At 36.5% G+C, this 21,223-nt stretch overlaps 1 protein-coding gene across 1 annotated transcript in view; it reads left to right on the top strand.

Annotated features, from left to right (window-relative positions):
* DGKI (diacylglycerol kinase iota) overlaps positions 1 to 21,223 on the top strand; it is a 382,898-nt gene that overhangs the window by 189,671 nt on the left and 172,004 nt on the right. The window contains exons 18-19 of the mRNA XM_017876519.1: positions 1,788 to 1,861; positions 3,293 to 3,404. Coding sequence (XP_017732008.1) covers positions 1,788 to 1,861; positions 3,293 to 3,404 — 186 coding nt within the window. The remainder of the gene's footprint in view (positions 1 to 1,787; positions 1,862 to 3,292; positions 3,405 to 21,223) is intronic.

The raw sequence follows: 21,223 nt of genomic DNA, 5'->3' as shown, positions 1-21,223 counted from the left end.
TATATATATATGTATATAAACTCTGTAAAGCAGTATATGGTGTTAATCAGACATTTTCATATGATTCGATGAGTTCCCAGAATCACTAACATGTTTCCCAGAAGGAAAAAGTAGAAAGTTAAAAAATGAATTCTGTTCTAAACACAATAATATTTATTATAATCTTTCTGCAATGCAACCATAATGCTTTGTACACTATTAATGTATCACATCCTAGGTTTTAAGTTTTAGTTGCTTACAACATGCAACTTTGACATTTACAGTGTCTACTTTTTTATTCATTGGCATAGTCATTTATAAACTCATTTCAAGTTCTTAAGTAAGTTGGAAGATGTTTGCTTAGTAGAGTACTAGAAAAACACCTTTAATGTCTAGAATTTGATTACTAAGTTATGTTTGAAAATAGTTTGTTTATTTAAAATTCTAAGATTTCTTGGAAACAGTTCTTTGAGAATACTCATGAAAATTAGGCTGTATTGAGATCAACTGGGAAAAAAACGCAGGTGCTGGAGACAACTTGACCGCTAGCAAAATCATTATACTTAGATTGAAGCTGATCCTAAAGAACTCTTTCAAAATTTGCAGGGAGCTAGGGGATGCTTTGCTCCTCTCTCCAAATGAGAAGGTAATGGGGAAATTCTGTGATAAGAGTATGACGAAAGCAAATATGAGAGCAGGCTTTACACCTTTGACATCGGAAAGTCGATAGTCGTGACTAGAGTTATTCTCTTTTGACCTTTGTCACCAGTGGGAAATGAGAAAGGAACAGGAAAGACTTTCCCTTGATTTATCAAAGGATAAAGCACCAGCTGATCATGGAAGCCATGTTCGAGGGTCGTTGAGGCCAAGCTGGGCTGAGACTCTTGATTCCCAGGTCTAAACTCCAGGAAAACAGTGAATCTTAGAAGTCTAAAGTCTGAATGGCCAGGCGCGGTGGCTCACACCTGTAATCCCAGCACTTTGGGAGGCCAAGGTGGGCGGATCACCTGAGGTCAGGAGTTCGAGACCAGCCTGGCTAACACAGTGAAACCCTGTCTCTTCTAAAAAATACAAAAAATTAGCCGGGCGTGGTGGTGGGCACCTGTAATTCCAGCTACTCAGGAGGCTGAGGCAGGAGAGTTGCTTGAATCTGGGAGGCGGAGGTTGCAGTGAGCCAAGATCGCACCATTGCCCTTCAGCCTAGGCAAGTCTGTACAAGATTAAATTTGTAAGAACAAACCACGAATGAAGATCATACTAGTGTATAATAGATACCTTTTCAAAAGTTTGTGGTACGTAGATTTTTTAAAAAGTCTTCAAAATATTTGACATTTTCAAAATAAAATTGTCTCCAAAACAGAGAAAATAAATCGTTATATTTATGACTTGTTTGAATCAGATAATGATGGTGATGAACACTACTGCTTTAACTTGAGGCTTTTTTCTTTTCATTCTTTTACATGTTCATAAATCTTTTAATATTGACACCATCAGTCTAGATAACTAATAATCATCCATTGATAGGAATGATAGTATTTCCTTTGATTGTGAGACCAGAGAAAAAATCATTTTAATCAAATGGAGGTTTTGTTCTTGCCTTAAGTGCAAACAAAACCAAGCTCTGTACCCTGGTCCAGTAAAGCTACATCCAGAATATATTTTTAATCATCGTGACCGGCATTTACTTAAGCAGAGATAGGGCAAGGAGAAAGAGACCATGGTGTGTACTATTGTCAAACTAGTTATCTCTGATAATTTTTTAGACTTGTGACTACTTCAAAACCCCTTTTCTGTTTTGATCGTTTCAGTGTGATGGAACAGATCTCACCCCAAAGATTCAGGAACTGAAGTTCCAGTGTATAGTATTTTTAAATATACCCAGGTAAGCTCTGTTTGCATTGTTTCCTTGGTTTGACATGAACTCTGACTTGAGGTTATCTGTTTTCATAACAGAAAAGTTTCAGATGTAAACAATGAAGATCAGTTATCTAAATGGATAATTAAACATTTCTAGGTCTGATAATTCATTCTCTGATTTGGTTTATTCAGTGTTCTTTGTGGTTGGTGGTTTTGTGCATCATGTGGCATGCATTGTCTGTACTTACCCGTCTTTAAGAAACCCAGGCACCCCTCTTGACTGGAACATCTTAATATATTTCTGAATTACTGTTCTTCCCCTTCTCTCCCCCTCTAAGAATGAGAGAATTGAAATACTTTTTTGTTTTTTGTTCTCAGTTTCCTAAAAACTGTTAAACCATCCAGTCTGATTCGAGTGTGGAATTCATTCAAAATTGTTGCCAGATGATTGCTTTGAAAAATAGGATCAGTTAGAATATTTTTTTCTAGCCAGGATGTCAACTCTCCTTGGTGCTATTAATGCACCTCAGGAGAAGGGATATTTAAGATAACTAGACTCAAACATATTATCTCAGTGGCATAAATTGTGTTCTAGGCCCTGAAGCCAAGATTTTGGAAGGGATGGATCTGTAACCATTTATTTGCCTGCCAAACAATTCAGACACAAAATCTGCAAATACGTTGTATTTAGACTGAATTTAATTGAAATGAGAGTTGTATGTAAATCTGTGGCTAGGAAAAGACATCATAGTCTCCTGATTATTCTTGGCAGTGCTCAATGTAGTCAGTTACAATTTTATTCCAGAAATATTTGCAGCTTAATTGAAGTGGAAGGCCTTGATTCTCAGAAAGCATTATTTATTACTTTCTTTATTATTCTTTCCCTTGTCCTTCCTCTTTTCTCTCTTTTCTTGCTTCTCCCTCTTTCCCATCTGTATTCTCCTTTCTCTATTTCTTCAATTTCTTTTGTTTCCCCTTCTCTTTCTAATCTCTTATCTGTATTTCATCTCTTCTTCACTCTGTCTTCCATAGTTACCTTTCCCTTCTCCTGTGAGTACCTCTTATTTTGCTTGTATATTAATGGCAAATGCTTCCCACTTCATTTCCCTGTCTCTTTTCTACTGGCATCTTTAAGACCAAATTCTGAAACCACCTATAGACAATTCATGATATATCATAGAAAACAGACATATAAGAATCATAGTGAGAAATATAAATAATGAAGAGAAAGTTGGATACCAGGATACTTTTGTTGCAAAATTATGGCCCATTTTCACAGCTTGGTATTTTGTAGATGATAAGAAGTGCATTTTCTTTTCTATTGGAAGGTGTGTACCAAGAATGGAAAACTGTTTTTATGTTTAATGAACATTGGGTGTAACTACAAACTACCACCTCCTGATAGTCATGAGAAGGATGGGACGTATTTACTTCTGTCTTTCATCTTCTCTTGCAGATATTGTGCTGGCACAATGCCCTGGGGAAACCCAGGAGATCACCACGATTTCGAACCTCAACGTCATGATGATGGTTATATTGAAGTCATTGGATTTACCATGGCCTCTTTGGTGAGCAAAACAACTATTTTATTAAAATGAGATGTATTTTAGTCTCAGAGTTTATTCAATTCACAGGACTTTAGTTAACTTTTTCTCCTGCTTTATCAAGTTACAAATTTTATGAATTATAGAGTTGCTTAGGAAAAACAAGAAAAAAATCATCATTTCTGTCACTAAGGAAACTGATGCATATTTGTTTGAACCTCAAGAATAAATGAGTATCACTTCTTATTTTCCTGAAAATTTTCTACCAGAATGAAAACTTTTTATGCTAATTAAAAACATTACACCAGGCTGGGTGTGGTGGCTCATGCCTGTAATCCCAGCACTTAGGGAGGCCGAGGTGGGTGGATCATCTGAGGTCAAGAATTCCAGACAAGCCTGACCAACATGGTGAAACCTGCCTCTACTAAAAAACAAAAATTAGCTGAGTGTGATGTGCTGCCTGCAATTCCAGCTACTTGGGAGGCTGATGCAGGAGAATTGCTTGAACCCAGGAGGCAAAGGTTGCAGTGAGCTGAAATTGTGCCATTGCACTCCAGCCTGGGTGGCGAGTGAAACTCCATCTGAAAAAGAAAAAAAAAAGAAAAAAGAAAATTACATCATAGAAACGTCCCAGCATTGGCACAGAAGCCATAGCATTTTATACTTTTTTGATTAACTGAGGACTTTTGTGTTTAGGTAAAAAAGAAACGGTAGCAACTTGTGGCTATCCATCTTACTTATGAATGAAATGAGCATCTCCATTATCACAAAATATCTGAATATAAAAAGACATCATTATTGTGATACTAGTGAATACCCAGTTGCCACAATATTGAGATCACCTTGTATTTTAATTTTGTTTGCTTGCATTAAGGAAGGAAATTTATAGTGTAAGTATATTTTCAAGCAGGTTTTAGTCATGCATTCCTGCTTATTATTAAATGATGTGGGGACCAGTTAAAATTATGCTTATCGTTTCTTCTTGTGTAAATCGGGCCATACTGAGTTGGTAATGCAAATGAAAACAAAACTTCTGCTTGTCACCTTTGGTTGGCACATGATTTGTGCTGTACCTTATGCATGAAAGAAAGAAGGCTGCATTTCTTATTCTAAACAAATCAAAGCAGTCATCTTTTTTACTCATCCTATGAATTCCAAATACTCTGCCTTAACCACCTTGAATTAGTGAAGTTTAACAGAAAAATCTATTGTGCTTATGGCAAGAATTTTCATCACCTGATTTTGTGATGGCCCTTGTTAACTCATTTCTAGAATAAAATAGTTGTCATGGTAGAAAAGATTGGACTGGGGTTGACTTACTTTCCAACGTTGTAACACACGTATAGCTCCTTTTCTCCAGGGCTTTTTATGTTTATTGCAAGTGAAGATACAAGCCAAGAGCAAATAGGATTAAGTTCAGGAAGGATATATGCAGGAAAGAATTCTTGGAGATGACAAAATCATGCCCATATATGATGGAAAAAACTCTCTAAGCTGTCCATTCGTGGTTTACTTGTTCTTTTTTCACTGATCCAGTGAACATTTATTGAGTGGTTATCATATGCTAGAGCCACCTAGTTCTGACTGTGTGGTAGAAGGCTCTCAGGGATTGTCTGCGAGGTGACGATCCCTTACCTAGGCCTGGAAGGCCAAGGGGAATGTTCAGTATTTTCCAGTCGGCCTTAGGATCAAAATCTCTGTCCTTACTTGACCTGTGAAGTCGAGGTTCTGTCTGGTTCTTTAGCCTTCCCTGCCCTCATCTTTGCTTTCTAGCTCAAGCAGCTGACAAGTGAAGCACAGCATCAACCCTCCCTTGTTTCTTTCGTACCACCAAGCCATTGCACATGTGCACTCTCTCTGAAATCTACTTCAACTGTTTCTTCTGTGTTTTCTCAGACTATATCTGTGTCTTGCTCTTTTTGTAGTTTTCTGGTTTGGGTGTTTTTTTCTTTCCCTAACAATTATATAATTAGTATAATTTTTATTATACTAATTCGTATATTTAGTATAATAATTAGAATATTACACTAATTATACAGGAGCAATACCAAAACTGGGTAATTAGTGGAGAGTTAAATGGAGGGCTCTTTCACAAATAGTGCACTAGGTTTATAAGAAACCAATTCTTGAGCTGAAGATGAAAAGGAAAAGAAACAATCACCAGTACCAGAAAGAACTGCCTGGAAAGGGTTACCTGATAGGAGTGATATTTGCAAAGAGGAAGCAACCAACCTGTGCTTACCTGGCAGGGAGCAAGCTGGGGACATAAGTACAGCGACTTCCCTCTGCACCTTGACCTCTAGATCTTCTGCTGGTGGGTCTTTATGGAGAAGTCGAATCGGAAACCAGAAGACATGGGAGCCACTGATGCAGTCCAAATAGGTCAGCCTCACAGAGCAGAAAAGAGGGCAGGAAAGGCTGGAGAGGCAGCCGGGGCAGCAAATGGTGGATATCCATCGCTTCGTTGTGGGTGGCCAGTCCACAACAGGTAGCCTGCGGCATGCAGTTGGCAATGCGTGATGTGACTGACTGAATTTTACCAGGAGAAGAAGAATGGAACTTGACATTCTGGAAAAAGGAACATTTACAAAAGCAGGAGGAATTTTAGTGCTTTGTGGCAACTATAAGTAGTTTCATGTGGTTTAAATGTAGGTGAAAAGAGAGAGTGATCGCAGGTGTTCCTAAAGACATGGGTAAGGGCCAGATCATAGAGTGCATCACAGCACTGATCTAGGAGCATCTACTTCATTCAGCATTCTTGAGGAGTTAGCAACATTTTTTAAAAAATAAATATTCATATGGGAAGGTTTCAGAGTAAAAATAGACAAAATAATACAACATACTCCCAAGTGTCATTACTCAGCTTTTATAATTTTCAATTCATGGACAATCTTGTATTTGTCCCACCTAAAACCTCTTCCGTTATATTATTCTGGAGCAAATCCTAGACATTACGTGTATATAATATATGTCATATATACCTCTTATGCATAGCATATACATCATTTTATCCATCAATAATTCAAAATGGTCTTTTAAAAGATACTTTCTTTTATAAACACAAGCACAATGACATTATATTATTTTAAAAAATGAAACTAATGCTGCCTGAATATCAGCAAATATTTACTCAGAGCTTGAATTTTCAGTTGTCTCACAAATGCCACTTATTTTCTTATGCAGTTTCTTTGAGTCAGAATCCAAATAAAATTTACACATTGTGGTTGGTTGATATGACTTTAAACTCTCCGTAGTTTCCCCTCCAACTCTTCCCCATTTATTTATGGAAGAAACTGGTCATTTGTCCTGTCAAGTTTCTGAGTCTGAATTTTGCTTATAGGATCCCTGAGGCATTTATTAAAATGTGCTTCTTTCTTTTTTTCTCTACTTAATAGTTGGATCTGCATACACTACATATATTTTCCCCCAAATCTACTTTGTAAGCAGTGTTTTCTTTTTCTAAAAAGAATATGTAATGTTCGGCTTTCTATCTCCTTTTTTAATGTTGACTGATATTGATGGTCAATGTCTGGATCTAGCAATCATTAAGGGTTGCAAAATAGTGATATTCTAATTCTTTCTTTATTTATTGAGATGGAGTTTTGCTCTTGTTGCCCAGGCTGGAGTGCAATGGTGCAATCTTGGCTCACTGTAACCTCTGGCTTCCAGGTTCAAGCGATTCTCCTGCCTCAGCCTCCGAAGTAGCTGGGATTACAGGCACCTGCCACCACCACATCCGGCTAATTTTGTATTTTTGTTAGAGATGGGGTTTCACCATATTGGTCAGACTGGTCTCAAACTCCTGACCTCAAGTAATCCACCTGCCTCGGCCTCCCAAAATGCTTGGATTACAGGCATGAGCCACCATGCCCGGCCTGATATTCTAATTCTATCCTTCTTCATTTACTACTTGAAATATTTCTATGAAGAGAAATTTCACTTCACTTACTATTCGATTACTTAGTCATACAGTTTGTGTAGGAAAGGCTCAATAAGTGATTCTTTTTCTTTCCTTATACATTTTCAAAATACTGAGTTAGTTCACTAGCATCCTCTAATGATGACTCTGGTTTTCAATGGCCTTCAGTTTTTGAACAATAATCCCATCAAAGACTGGGATTTAGCTTCCCCTAGTATTTGGTTGGGCTTGTGACTACTTGGATGAGTTGAATACAGTGAAGTAACACTGTGTACCTTCCTAGTCTGGGTCATAAAAGGTCCTCTCAGCATATGGAAAGTTTGAGTGCTAGTGATGATGTCTAATTAATAGGATTTTTTAAAAATTCAAGGTAATACTTAGTTCAACTGTCTCTCTGCTTTCATTCCTTTAGTATCAATCATACTCATTTATTGAACACTCACTGAATCTACAAATTCTGCATCCCTAAGTGGGATGCTGCTAGGTAAAACTGTTAAGAAGTGAACCAAAAGAAAAGCCCTGTCCTCAGGGTGTTCATAGCTTGGTGTTACAAGCCATCATAATCTGAGGCAGTAAATTCTAGGAGAAAGACTGGGGTGAGAGTGGAAAGAATTGAAATCAGAACAGTGTTTGTAAAATGGGGATGTCAGCAATAGTTTCTTAGAGTAGGAAGGAGTCCCTGGGAGTGGAATTGCCAAGTGAACGTGACCATCAGGGAATTAGCCTAAGAGACCACCGTATCCTAGGAGAGGGTTCCAGTAGCGGCTCCGAGTAATGACACAGAGTCAATGAAGCCGTGGATGTGGAGAAAGGGCAGAGATAGAGTTCTTTAAACTGTCAGTGGGGAGGCTAAAAGAGATGGAGTAAAACAGGGTCAGACTTGTGCTTTAGAAAGATTATGTGGGTCAAGCGCGGTGGCTCACACCTGTAATCCCAGCACTTTGGGAGGCCGAGGTGGGCGGATCACGAGGTCAGGAGATCGAGACCATCCTGGTTAACATGGTGAAACCCCATCTCTACTAAAAAATACAAAAAATTAGCTGGGCGTGGTGGCAGGCACCTGTAGTCCCAGCTACTCAGGAGGCTGAGGCAGGAGAATGGCATGAACCCGCCAAGTGGAGCTTGCAGTGAGCTGAGATCGTGCCACTGCACTCTAGCCTAGGTGACAGAGTGAGACTCTGTCTCAAAAAAAAAAAAAACAAGATTATGTGGATGACATTGTAGAAGACAACCAGAATTTACAACTGGAGGCAGGTAGACAAGTCAGAATGCTGTCCTGTGAGTCCAGGTACAAAAATGAGAAGGCCTGGCCAGGTATGGTGGCTCCTGCCTGTAATCCCAGCACTTTGGGAGGCTGAGGTGGGCAGATCACCTGAGGTCAGGAGTTTGAGACCAGCCTGGCCAACATGGTGAAACCCCATCTCTACTAAAAATACAAAAAATGAGCCAGGCATGGTGATGGTCACTTATAATCCCAGATATTTGGGAGACTGAGGCAGGAGAATCACTTGAACCCAGGATGCGGAGGTTGCAGTGAGCCAAGATCATGCCATTGAACCCTAGTCTGGGCAACAAGAGCGAAACTCCGTCTCAAAAAAAAAAAAAAAAAAAAGAGAGAGAGAGAGAAGGCCTGCAAGCCTGAAGTAAGAAAGTGGCAGTGAAGACAGGGAGGGTGGTGAGTTCAAGAGAGTTGTTTGGACCTAGTGATGTATTGTGAAGGGTACAAAGGGAAGAGTATACCCAAATTCCAGGAGGCTATCTTAGATAGCTAGGTAAAGGATAAATGCATTAAATGAGATAGAAAACATAAAAGAGAGAATATCTCAAAAGAAATACACTGTGTTTTACCTATTTTAAATTCAAAATCTCTGTAAGACATTTAAGGAAATATAGAAATGGGCAATTTGAAATATATGTCTAGAGTTTAGAAGATCTTTTCAGGTTGGAGAGATTGTTTTGGAGAGGGAGGGGTTCTGCCAGATCCTTTTTATTATTCTTCTGTCATTTGTAGGAAAAAGAGAAATAATCGCAGATGGGAGTTGGCAAAAAAGGAAATGGAATACTAAAATTAGGTTAATTATTTTTTTCTCTTTACATCATGTGAATAAGGTAATCCATATACATCATCAACTAGCATCAAATGCATGATTGAATCTCAGATTCCAGTGACTCTAATTGCTTCCAAGAAAGAGAATCCTATCTAAGAAAAGCAGAATTGAATGGAGTTTAAACCGTATGGTTTTGAACATTCTATGCCCTCTAAATGTATACTGGCATATATTTCTCTATTTTCAGACACATTTTATCTTACTACTTGCTACTCATATAGCAGTACAGCATTGTAATTTTTTTCATTCAGGATGAAGTGATCTAATTTGCAGTCTTCAATTTCACATTTCTTGAACTAGTGTATTGATTGTATTTCTAAGAAGGTAATTTATTTGAAAACTCAAACATTTGTTTAAGATGATTATGTGAACAGACAAATGTAGTTATTTGGGTATATGTGTATATATTTTTGCATATTTAATATAGCTGCTATGTAACTAAAAACATAACCAGCAGGTTAAGCTTTTAGAAACAAACTATTTTATTAGAAATTGATGTGTGTAGTAATTAAAGGCTATAAACTTTAAAATCATGGAATACACTTATATTTGTATATTGCTTATGATTTAAGTAAAATCCAAAAAATTGAAAATTCAGAGTGGCACTTTAATAAGAGAGCTTTGAAATAGAATTACTGGAATAGGAAAAAAGGCTGTTTCTTTTAGACTCTTTATCTTGTAATTGCAAATTTCAAAGTAGAAGTCTTCAATTCATTTTACTGGTTGAAATACATTCCTACTAATTAAGATGATTCTTCTTTGGGTGCTGGGTAACCTGATTACCTTTTTGGATTTTACACAAACCATAATCAGACATTGTAATTTGTATTTATTTCTGCCACAATTTTCTGCCATTATTGTTTCTAAGGTCCTTTCATGTTGAGTTTGCTTCTAAGTAATTTAAACTTCTCAAGACAGTTCAAAGCATTATTCAGTTAGAGGAATTGGGAACCTAATTTGCCATTCAGCATGAAATCCAAAGATTTCAGTCTCGTAAACTTTAAAGAAGGCATGTCCAGCTTTTGTTAATTGAAATTAAACATGTATAAGTTTCTTTTATAGTTATGAATTAGGAAAGCAAGAGGTTATTCAGTTGAGCAAAAAGTACGTGGAGAAATTTCAGAGTTGAAGTTTTACACTTACTATATATCTTTGTTTAAGAAAAAATGGTAATATTAAGGTTTGCTTATTTTCGATAATAGTACATAAGAACTAAAGTAAAATATCTAATGTATTCTAATTATGACTCATAAATACTAATATTTGATGTTTCTAATGCTTTATTACATTTTAATATTATATATGTAAACCATATTATATAGTATATACCTCATACTATATATATATGTGTCTACCTACTTTTTATTGTATAAATATATCGATATTATGTAAATAAATATTTTATGCAAAGTTTCCTTTATGAAGCTTTTAGGTTTCTGATGTTTTAATTACATGATAATCCTGTATTAACATAATTGTTGTAACCTCTCTTCACATTTCAATTTATTTTCTTAGGCCAAATCTAAGAAATTACAATGACATAAGTCATTTTGAGCCTCTTAATTAAAAATTATAGAATTAATTTTAGAATTTCATACTGTTTACTTGCTCAAGAGAGTCATTATAGAGTTCCCTGGATGTAGGGGTTTCTTGTCGCTGTGCTCAATGCCTGTTTAATCCCAGCACTTTGGGAGGGCCGTATTGACGGTTTTTTGCGGATCCACGAGGGTTCAGGAGATCGAACCATCCTGGCCTAACACGTGAAACCCCGTCTCTACTAAAAATACAAAAAACTAGCCGCGAGATGTGCGGGCGCCTGGTAGTCCAGCTACTCGGGAGGGCTGAGGCAGGAGAATGGCGTAAACCCGGGAGGCGGAGCTTGCAGTGAGCTGAGATCTGGGGCCACTGCACTCCAAGCCCGTTCTGACAGATGCGATGACTCTGTCTCAAAAATAAATATAATATATATAGAGTTCCTGGATTAGAAAGGTGATTTACTATACAGAGTTCCTGCGGCCAGCCATGGACTGTGGCGGTGGGGGTGGTAGGAGCCCCGCAAGGCGTCGGGGGTAGCTGTAAGCCAACCAGCTGCATTCCAGGTGGCACGAGGGAGGGCCCTTGTGCTCAGAGAAGTGATTTAAATACCAAACAAGGATGTTTAAAATGTGTTAATGGATAGAGACATAAATTATGTTTAAATATTATACTGATGGACAGGGACGAAAATAAACTTCCATCTGTGTGTCTCAAGGAATTATGTATGTTTTATGCAGATAAAAATTCTGGAACAGACATTTTGTCCTTACAACAACATTCGAGAGTAAAGATAAGTTTATTTTTATTGTTTACCATTTTGTCTTTTTTAAAGGAAGTTAAATGTGTGGGGTTTTTTTTTTTTTTTTTTTTTTTTTGCATATTTTATGGGCTGTTTATCTTTTATTGTTGAAAAAGAAGAGATATATCTGTATACAAGTCTTCTGACAGATTTATTTATTAAAAATATATTCTTTTGTTTATACTTTCTCCTTTTGTGTTTTAGTGTTTGTTTTGATGAGCATAAGTTTTAAACATCCAGTTTTATGAAAAGGCTTAATTTGTTTTAGAGCTTTTGTGTGCTTCCTAAGAAATCTTTGATTACTCCCAGAAAGACTGGGAGGCCATTCTCCTATGTTTTCTTCTTGAAGATTTATAAGTTTGGCTTTTATATGTAAGTTTATGATTCAGCTCAAATTAATTTTTGTGTATTGTGTAAGATGTATACTCATTCATAAAAATGCATTTATTCAGTTTTTTTTCCAGCACTATTTGTTGAATCAACTTTCCTTTTTTGTAACATTGCTTTGGTGCTTTTGCTTGGTGCCTAGGTTCTATTCTGTTCCATTGATTTGTTTATCCTCATTGCCAATACTACACTGTCTTAATTAGCTGTATAGTAACCCTTCAATCTGGTAATATGAATCACTTTGTTGTTCTAACAGTGCTTTCCTTATTCTAGGTCTTTTGGCATTTGCTTAGAATCTGTTATAATCTGCAAAAAATTAGGATTTTAATGGAATTACATTTAAGTTTTAGATAATTTTGGGAGGAATTGGAATATTAACAATATGAATGTTCCAATCCATGAACATGGTATATTTCTCCATTTATTTGGGTATTTAATATCCATCAACAATGTTTTGTAGCTTTGGTGCAATTTTCAGTTTTTTGCACACCTATTGTTAAATTTCTAATTATTTCTAAGTATTTTTTAATGCTATTTTAAATAGTAATTTAAATTTTACATTTAATTATTATTGCTAGTATATAGAAATGACTATATGTGTGTCTATATATACATACATATTTGTTTATTGACCTTGTCTCATAACTTTGCTAAATTCACTTATTAGATCCAGTAGTTTGGTTTTTTTTTTTTTTTTTACTAGATTCCTTAGGTTTTTCTGATACACAATTATATTGTTTGAAATAGAGTTTTACTGTTGCCTTACATGCCTTGCCTGTTTTATTTTTTATTTAAAAAATTTTCATGCCACCCTAGAAAATTCTTTAAAATTTCTTTTACTTGGATGTTCACTAAGATGTTGAATAAAAATGGTAAGAATGCACATGTTTGTATTTTCCTGATTGCATGGGAAAACATTCCATATTTTCATAAATATGCTTAATTGTAGTATTTTATTAGTGTCCTTTATATGATTAAGGAATTTCTACTTAATTCCTACTTTCCTGAGAACTTTTGATCACAAATGAGGGGTGTATTTTATCAAAGGTTTTTTGTATCTGTGAAATTGACATGCAATTTTCCCCTTTATTTTGTTTATATCACTAATTTCATTAATTTTTAAAAATCTTATACTAATCTTGCATTTCTGGGATAAGCCCCTCTTAGTCTTGATTTCTTATCATTGTTAAATTGCTAGATACAGTTTACTGATATTTTGTTAAGCATTTTTGTGACTATGATTATGAGGGAGAGCGATAAATAAATTTCTTTTCTTGCACATCTTGATTGGGTTTTGATATAAAGGTTCTACTGGCCTTGGAATCTGAGACAGGAAATGACATTCTCTTCTATTTTCTGAAAGAATTTGTGAAGACTGGTACTATTTTCTTTTTCATTATATATTTCATAGAATTTCCTAATATACTCTGGCTTTGAGATTTCTTTAAGGCAAGTAGAGATATAGAATTATTCATATTTTCAATTTCTTCTTGAGTCAGCTTTATTAAATATTTCATGAAACTTGTTCATTATTTTGTCTAAATTGTTGAGTTTATGTTTACAATGCTATCAACATTTTACTGTCTGTAGGATCCTGCCTCCATTCTGGATACAAGTAATATATCAATTTACTTATCTTTTCCTCATAATCCTTTTTCTCTTTCTTACCTTGTGCTCTTTTTTATTCTTTGATATGGAGTTTTGCTCTTGTTGCCCAGACTGGAGTGCAGTTCCATGATCTTGGCTCACTGCAACCTCTGTCTCCTAGGTTCAAGTGATTCTCCTGCCTCAACTTCCTGAATAGCTGGGATTATACGTGCCTGCCACAAGGGCCAGCTAATTTTTGTATTTTTAGTAGAGATGAGGTTTCACCATGTTGGCCAGGCTGGTCTCGAACTCCTGACCTCAGGTAATCTGCCCACTTCGTCCTCCCAAAGTGTTGGGATTACAGGCGTGAGCCACTGTGCCCAGCATTACCTTATACTCTTATTTCCATATATCTTTTACATTCCATGTGAGCCCCACAAATCAACATTAATATATTTGCTTTGAACAATTGTTACTTTTAAAGAAATTGAGAGATGAAAGACAAATAGGAAGTTCTTTGTTACCCACGTGTTTCCCTTTCCAGTGTTATTCATTCCTTCCTGTTGATCCACGTTGATCCAAGTTTCCATCGGGCATCATTTTGCTTTAATTTCAATGATTTCCTCTAACATTTCTTACAGTGAAGTTCTGTTGGCAACAAATACTTTTAAATTTTATTTTTCTGAAAATGTCTTTATTTTATCCTCATTCTTTGAATTATGTTTTTGTAGATATAGAATTCTGAATTCTGGACTGACAGGTTTGTTTTTGTCTGTCTTGCTTTAGCTCTTTAAATAGTTGTTTGTTTTCTTCTGGCCTCCATATTTTATAATGAAAAGTCAGCTGTCATTTGTATCATTAGTCCTTTGTATATAGTGTGTCTTTTTTCCCCTGTTCTTGAGACTTTCTATTTGTTGTTTTTTAAAATCGAATTTTAATTTATAAGTAATAATTGTACATATTCATGGAATACATAATGATGCTTCAATACATATAATGTACAGTGATCCAATCAGGATAATTAGCATATCGATCATCTCAAACATTTGTCATTTCTTTGTGTTGGGAACATTTAACATCCTCCTTCTAGTGTTTTGAAACTAGATGTTACTGTCAACTATAGTCATCCTACAGTGGTATAGAACACTAAAATTTATTTCCTCTATCTTGTTTTAATTTTGTATTCTTTAACAAGTTTCGTCCTATCCCTCCCTTTCCTTCACCCTTTCTAGCCTCTAGTATCCTCAGTTCTACTTTTTACTTATATGAGATCAACTTTTTCTAGCTTCCACAAGTTAATGAGAATGTGTGGTGGTTAACGTGCTCTTCCTATCTTGTATTATTTAACATAATGTTCTCCAGTTTCATCCATGCTGCCACAGGCTTTCATTCTTTTTAATGGCTGAATAATATTCCATTGTGTATACATGCTACATTTTTTAAATTTTTTGTTGTTGGACACCTAGGCAGATTCCATATCTTGGCTATTGGAGCAGTGCTGCAATAAACATGGGGGTACAGATGTCTCTTCAATATACTGGTTTCCTTTCTATTGGATAAATGCCCAGTATTGCAGTTGCTGGATCATATGATACTTCTATTTGTTGTTTTTTGAGGAACCTCCATATTGCTATCCATGGTGATTGTACTAGTTTCTCTTTAGTTTTAAACCTCTTTGTAGCTATATTACTTTCTTATTGCTGCTGACAACAAATGACTACAACAGTGGCTTAAGACAACACATATTTATTATTTTAAATTCGTGGAGATCAGAAGTCTAAAATGGGTTTGTAGGGCTGCGTTCCCTCTGGAGATTCTATGGAAGAATTAGTTTCCTTGTCTTTTTCAGGTACTGGAGGCTGCCCACATTCTTTGGCTTACAGTCCTGTGTCACTCCAGCATCTGTTTCTATTCTTGCATTGTCCTCTCTGACTTTCATTCTCTAGCCCCTAATTTTTCTTTATAAGGACCATTGAGACTGCGTTGGGTCCACTAAGACAATCCAGAATAATTCTCCTATCTCCACAACCTTAGTTTACTTACACCTGAAAAGGCCCTTTTGCTCCATGAGGTTTGTGTGGTTCCTGGGGGTTAGAACATGGGCATCTTTTTTGGTGGTTATAGTGGTGAGCACTGTTCTGCCCACCACAGTGGTTTTCTTTGCATTTATCCTGTTTTAGGTTCACTGGTCTCCTTGGACCTAAAGGTTTATTTGTTTTCCCCAACAAACTAGGAATATTTTTATTTATGTATTTTCTGCTCCATTTTCCCTTTCTCTCCTTCTGGGATTTTATGAAATGTATTTTAGATTGCTTGTTATTGTCTCACAGGTCATGAAATAAAATAAAACGTTTCTGTCTCTGTTTTTCAGATCTGGTAATTTCTATTCGTCTACTTTTATCTTCACTGGCCTCTTTTTTCCTGTAGCTTTCAATTTGCTCTTAAGTTCACCCAGCAATAATTTTGTTTTTTCCCCTTTATTATGGATGATGTTTTCTTGCTTTTTTGCTTGTCTTGTCCTAGTGGATGATACATCGTATGTGGGTCTGGACTGTGTTTCGTTGTGACTTAGTATGTACTGTCTTAGCATTACATTCCACTTAGTTCTCCACTTCCTGCTCCACAAGACAAAAAAATCAGTCTTATATAAGGGACGAACACTACTGGACCACTATTAAAAGACGGATAGGGTATATTTCTTTTGTTCCAGAATTCTCCAAATCTATTTTATTCCATTGCTCCAGTACATTTTGTTGATTCTGTCACTATATTGTCAGGATATTGCAGATTTTAGAGGAATGATTGTCTGTATAACTACCTTTAAAGCATACAAATGATTTTTTCCCCAAACCTCATCATGAATATGAGTCTACATCTCACTAACAGTTGTAAAACTGGACAGGTCCACAAAAGTGGCTTCTTTTTTCCCTGCTTCTCATGAACTCACTTTGGTAGTGACTAGAATCTACTTTCATTAAACAAAAATGAAAAAAACACATGTATATAAGTAATCCCAATGAGAGTGTTGAGATTTTGCAAGACTTTTCATAGAAAATTTTGACTTATAGTAAGTATGCAATAATTGCTACTATTTTTTAAATTTGCAGAAGGGAGGTTTTTCAAATGCAGTGCTTTCCTTTTTACTCTCCAGCACTTTAGAGTGGCTGGACAATACTACATCACTTACATAGTCATGAAAGAAACAGGGCTGTCGATGGGAGGAGGTGGAATTTGAGAACATGAAATTATAGAATTGTAGGTACAACCTAGAATCATAAAATGCTAGTTCTGAAAGTGATTGTAGCAGCATATTGTAATTACTTTACATATGAGGAAACTGAATGTATGGAATTATTTTTGCTATAAATATTTATTCATGTGGACAATAATTAATACCACCACTACTAATAGCATTTAGGTTCCGTGCAGCATGTTTTACCATGGAACTTTAAAACACACCGGTGGGCTGGGTGCAGTGGCTCAGGCCTATAATCCCAGCACTTTGGGATGCCAAGGCGGGTGGATCACCTGAGGTCAGGAGTTTGAGACCAGCCTGGCCAACGTGGTGAAACCCTGTCTCTACTAAAATTACAAAACAAAATTAGCTGCCCATGGTGGTATGCACCTGTAGTCCCAGCTACTCAGGAGGCTGAGGCAGGAGAATTGCTTTGGAGACGGAGGCTGTAGTCAGCCGAGATCGTGCCACTGCACTCCAGCCTGGGCAGCAGAGTGAGCCTCCATCTCAAAAATAATTTAATAAATAAAATAAAACAAACACACCAGTGCCTAGAAATCTTAATTATTGATAAAATGAAAAAAATCTTAATGATAGAGGTTCCTGACAGTAAAATAGCTTGTAAAATGTGTTGAAAACTATGGATTAGCTGATATTGGTGCCACTGCAAATTATGTAAGTAAATTTCTCATTTTGGTGACTAGCTGAGTATATCAAAGAGGAAAAAATTCAATAGGAGATAGATCCATTGAGGCTATTTAGTACAGGAGGCTAGTTATGGGATGTTAGAAGAATTGAAAAGAGGAGCCGAACCGGGAACGAAGACACAAGGCAAATGGCAGTGAGAATAGCCTTTATTAGGACTCATGGGCGAGGTTCCTCCGTCCAAAGGTGCGGGCCGAGGAAGTCGCGCTGAGGGAGGAGGGTAGGGGCTTTTTTATAGCCCAAGAGATAGGGAAGCTGGTTATACAAACAGAGCCTGGGGGGTCTTGAAACTACTAGGGCAGGAGTCCAGTAAGGGTCATGAGGAAGGGGTCTTTGGAAACTGTCAACCGAAACTGCTGTTTATGAACTTGTGGAATGCAGGTGAGCTGCAGGTCATGGGGGAGTGTGGTTGTCCAGCCGGAACCTCTGATGTATGCAAGTCTGCGGGTGTGTTCAAAGAGGAAGGGAAGTCTCGAACAAAGGGCCTGCTACGCCGGGTAACACCGCCATGTTGGGTCTAGATTCCTGCCTAGCAATTAACAATCCATAAATGATCCCTAGGGCTAGAGGGGCAGTGGGAGAAGATGGTGTTATTAGCATCAGGGAGCTCAGGCTATAAAACAGAGGTGGAACTTGGGAGAAGTGGCCACCTGAGAGATCTGTTGATGGGCATGCTGGGAGGGTCACATGGCAGAACTAGAACTCTGGAGAAGGGAATCCCTCCAGGAGAGTTGGAGCCTCTGTGAGGACTGCCTGTCTGAGCTGGAGCCACAGGATTGGGTTGGCCTAGAGAGAGTGCTTCTCAGTAGGAAATGGAAGCTCAAGGAATTATTAGCTATTGCCAGACACTGATTGAGAAAAAGAGATGGGAAGAAATACTTACTCTCTCCTCTCTTTCAGCCCACTAATATTTATATTTGTATTTTTATTTCTTGTTCCTTTGTGTATGATGTGAGGTAGAATACTGATTTTATTTTTCTCTATATAGTGAGTATAGTGAGAAATATTCCCAGCCTCATTGGCTAAATTATCCATCATTTCTTCAATAATTTATAACGCCACATCACCATAGTTCATGTACTCATATCTTTGAGTCTGTTCTGTTCTCTGTATTCATTTCCACTGACTTTCACTATTTTAATGACTGCATCTTTAAGTGTTGTATATCTTGGTATCTAACAGGGACAGTCTGCTATCCATTGCCCCTGTTCTTTCCAACTATCCTTAGTTATTTGTGGATCTTTATCCTTCAAAATTAATTATGGAGTCATTTTTACAAGTATATTAGTCAAAATTCTCCAAAGAAACAGAACAAAAGAGTGTGTGTGAGTGAGGGAGAGAGATTGAGATTTATTTTAATCTCATGTGAATTGTGAATTGGAGGCTGGCAAGTCCCAATTTGCACCAATTTGCAGGGTAGGCTGACAGGCTAGAGACCCAGGGAGCAGTTGATGTTGAAGCCCAAGTCCAAAGGCACGCTGATGGTCAAATTCCTCCTTGTTCTGGGAAGGTTCTTCTTTTTTCTTTTTAGAGTCTTCAGCAGATTGGATGAGGCCCACTCATGTTTGCTTTACTCAAAGTCTACTGACTTCAGTGTTCATCTCATTAAAAAAAATACTTTCATAGAAGCATCTAGAGTGTTTGACCAAATATCTGGTTACTGTGGCTTAGAAAGTTGACAGGAAATTAACATGACAACAAGATTCCTCAAAATAGTATTTCTCTTATTTTAATTTGAATTACATTGAATTGGTATGTTAATTTTGGAAAATTAACATTATTGAAGTATTGAATTATTCTGTCCATGAATATAACATGCCTCTCCATTTATTTCTTTCCTTACATCCTTCAATAAAATTTTAAAATTTTCTGCATAAAAGTCTGCATGTATTGTTTTTGTTGATATTGTAAATGGCATTTTATATTATATTGTATTTTTGTTTATTTAATGCTACAGTAGTAGAATACTATTGATTTTTTAAGATGACAGTATATCAGCCGTCTTTCTTAGGAGTTTTAACACTTGGCCTGTGAATTTTCTTGGAATTTTTATGTATGGGATGATATCAGTAGAAATATTAGTAAGTTTACATTTTTTCGTTTATTTTTTTTTTCTAATTTTATTTCTTTGTCTCATTGTGTTGGTCAGTACTTCCAGTATTATGCTGAAAACTTTTGTTGCTAATGGATAACTTTTTTCTTGAAAGGAATGCTTCTAATTTTTTTTTATTGTGAATAATATTTTCTTCTAGATATCTTGGTAGGTGATCTTTATCAGTGACAAAAGCTATTTTCTACTCCTAGTTTTCTGTGAAATTCATTTTTATCATAAAAGGCATTGAACATCATTTTTTTTTTTTTGCTTGATCTTTTGAGATGATAAAATGGTTTTCTCGTTTAAACCATTAATATACTGAAATTACAATGATGTATTTTCTGATGTTGAGTAATTCTTAATTTCTTGATTCTTAAAAATAAACCATAATAACTTTAACTTCTATGAAAGAGACCACTGGTGGCAATTAGATTTTTTAAAATGATTTTTGCATTTATGATTATGAATATAATTTAGGCTAAAATTTTTTGTTTTCTTCTACTGCTTTTGTCTAGTTTTGTTACCTTAAAAGCTATAGCGTCATATTTTCTAAAGCAACTTGTACTAAATAGACACCGTCTTTCCTTAACATTTGAATAACATCTAGCCTTTTGACATTTTGGGGAAGGGGTAGGGAGGAAGATAAAATGAGGAAGATTTTTTGATAACTCTTTCAATTTTAAAATAGCCCTAATCTATTTAATTTCTGTATTTATTATACCAAATTTTGCAAGTTATATTTTTCCCAGAAATTTCTTTCTTATCTAGGTTTTTCGATTTATTGTTTTCATAAAATTCTTGCATGATTTTCAAAACTCTATTATCTCTTTAGCTATCTCCTTATTTTATTTATTTAATTTTATTTTTTAGATACAGGGTCTTGCTCTATTGCCAGGATGGAGTACAGTGGCATGATCATAGCTCACTGCGGCCTTGAACTCCTGGGCTCAGAAGATCCTCCTCCCTAAGCCTCCCAAGTAGCTGGGACTACAGGCATGCACCACCATCCTCAGCTGATTTTTAAATTTTTTGTAGAGATGGAGTCTGACTATGTTGCCCTGGCTGGTCTTGAACTTCTGGCCTCATGCAGTCCTCCCACCTTGGTCTCCCAAAGTGCTGGGATACAGGTGTGAGCCACTGCACCTGGCCCTTTCTTATTTTTAATAAAGAAAATAATTTTGGCCAGGCACAGTGGCTCACGCCTGTAATCCCAGCACTTTGGGAGGCCAAGGCAGGAGGATCATGAGGTCAGAAGATTGAGACCATCCTGGCCAACATGGTGAAACCCCATCTTACTACAATACAAAAAATTAGCCAGGCATGGTGGCATGCGCCTGTAGTCCCAGCTACTCAGGAGGCTGAGTCAGGGGGAATTGCTTGAACCCGGGAGGTGGAGGCTGCAGTAAGCTAAGATTGCGCTGCTGCACTCCAGCCTGGCAACAGAGTGAGATTGTCAAAAAAAAAAAAAAAAA

Source organism: Rhinopithecus bieti, unplaced genomic scaffold (genome assembly GCF_001698545.2).
Source record: "Rhinopithecus bieti isolate Rb0 unplaced genomic scaffold, ASM169854v2 scaffold_8307, whole genome shotgun sequence".
NCBI lineage: Eukaryota > Metazoa > Chordata > Mammalia > Primates > Cercopithecidae > Rhinopithecus > Rhinopithecus bieti.
Note: the sequence above shows the minus strand (reverse complement) of the source record. Positions and strands in the feature narration are given on the sequence as shown.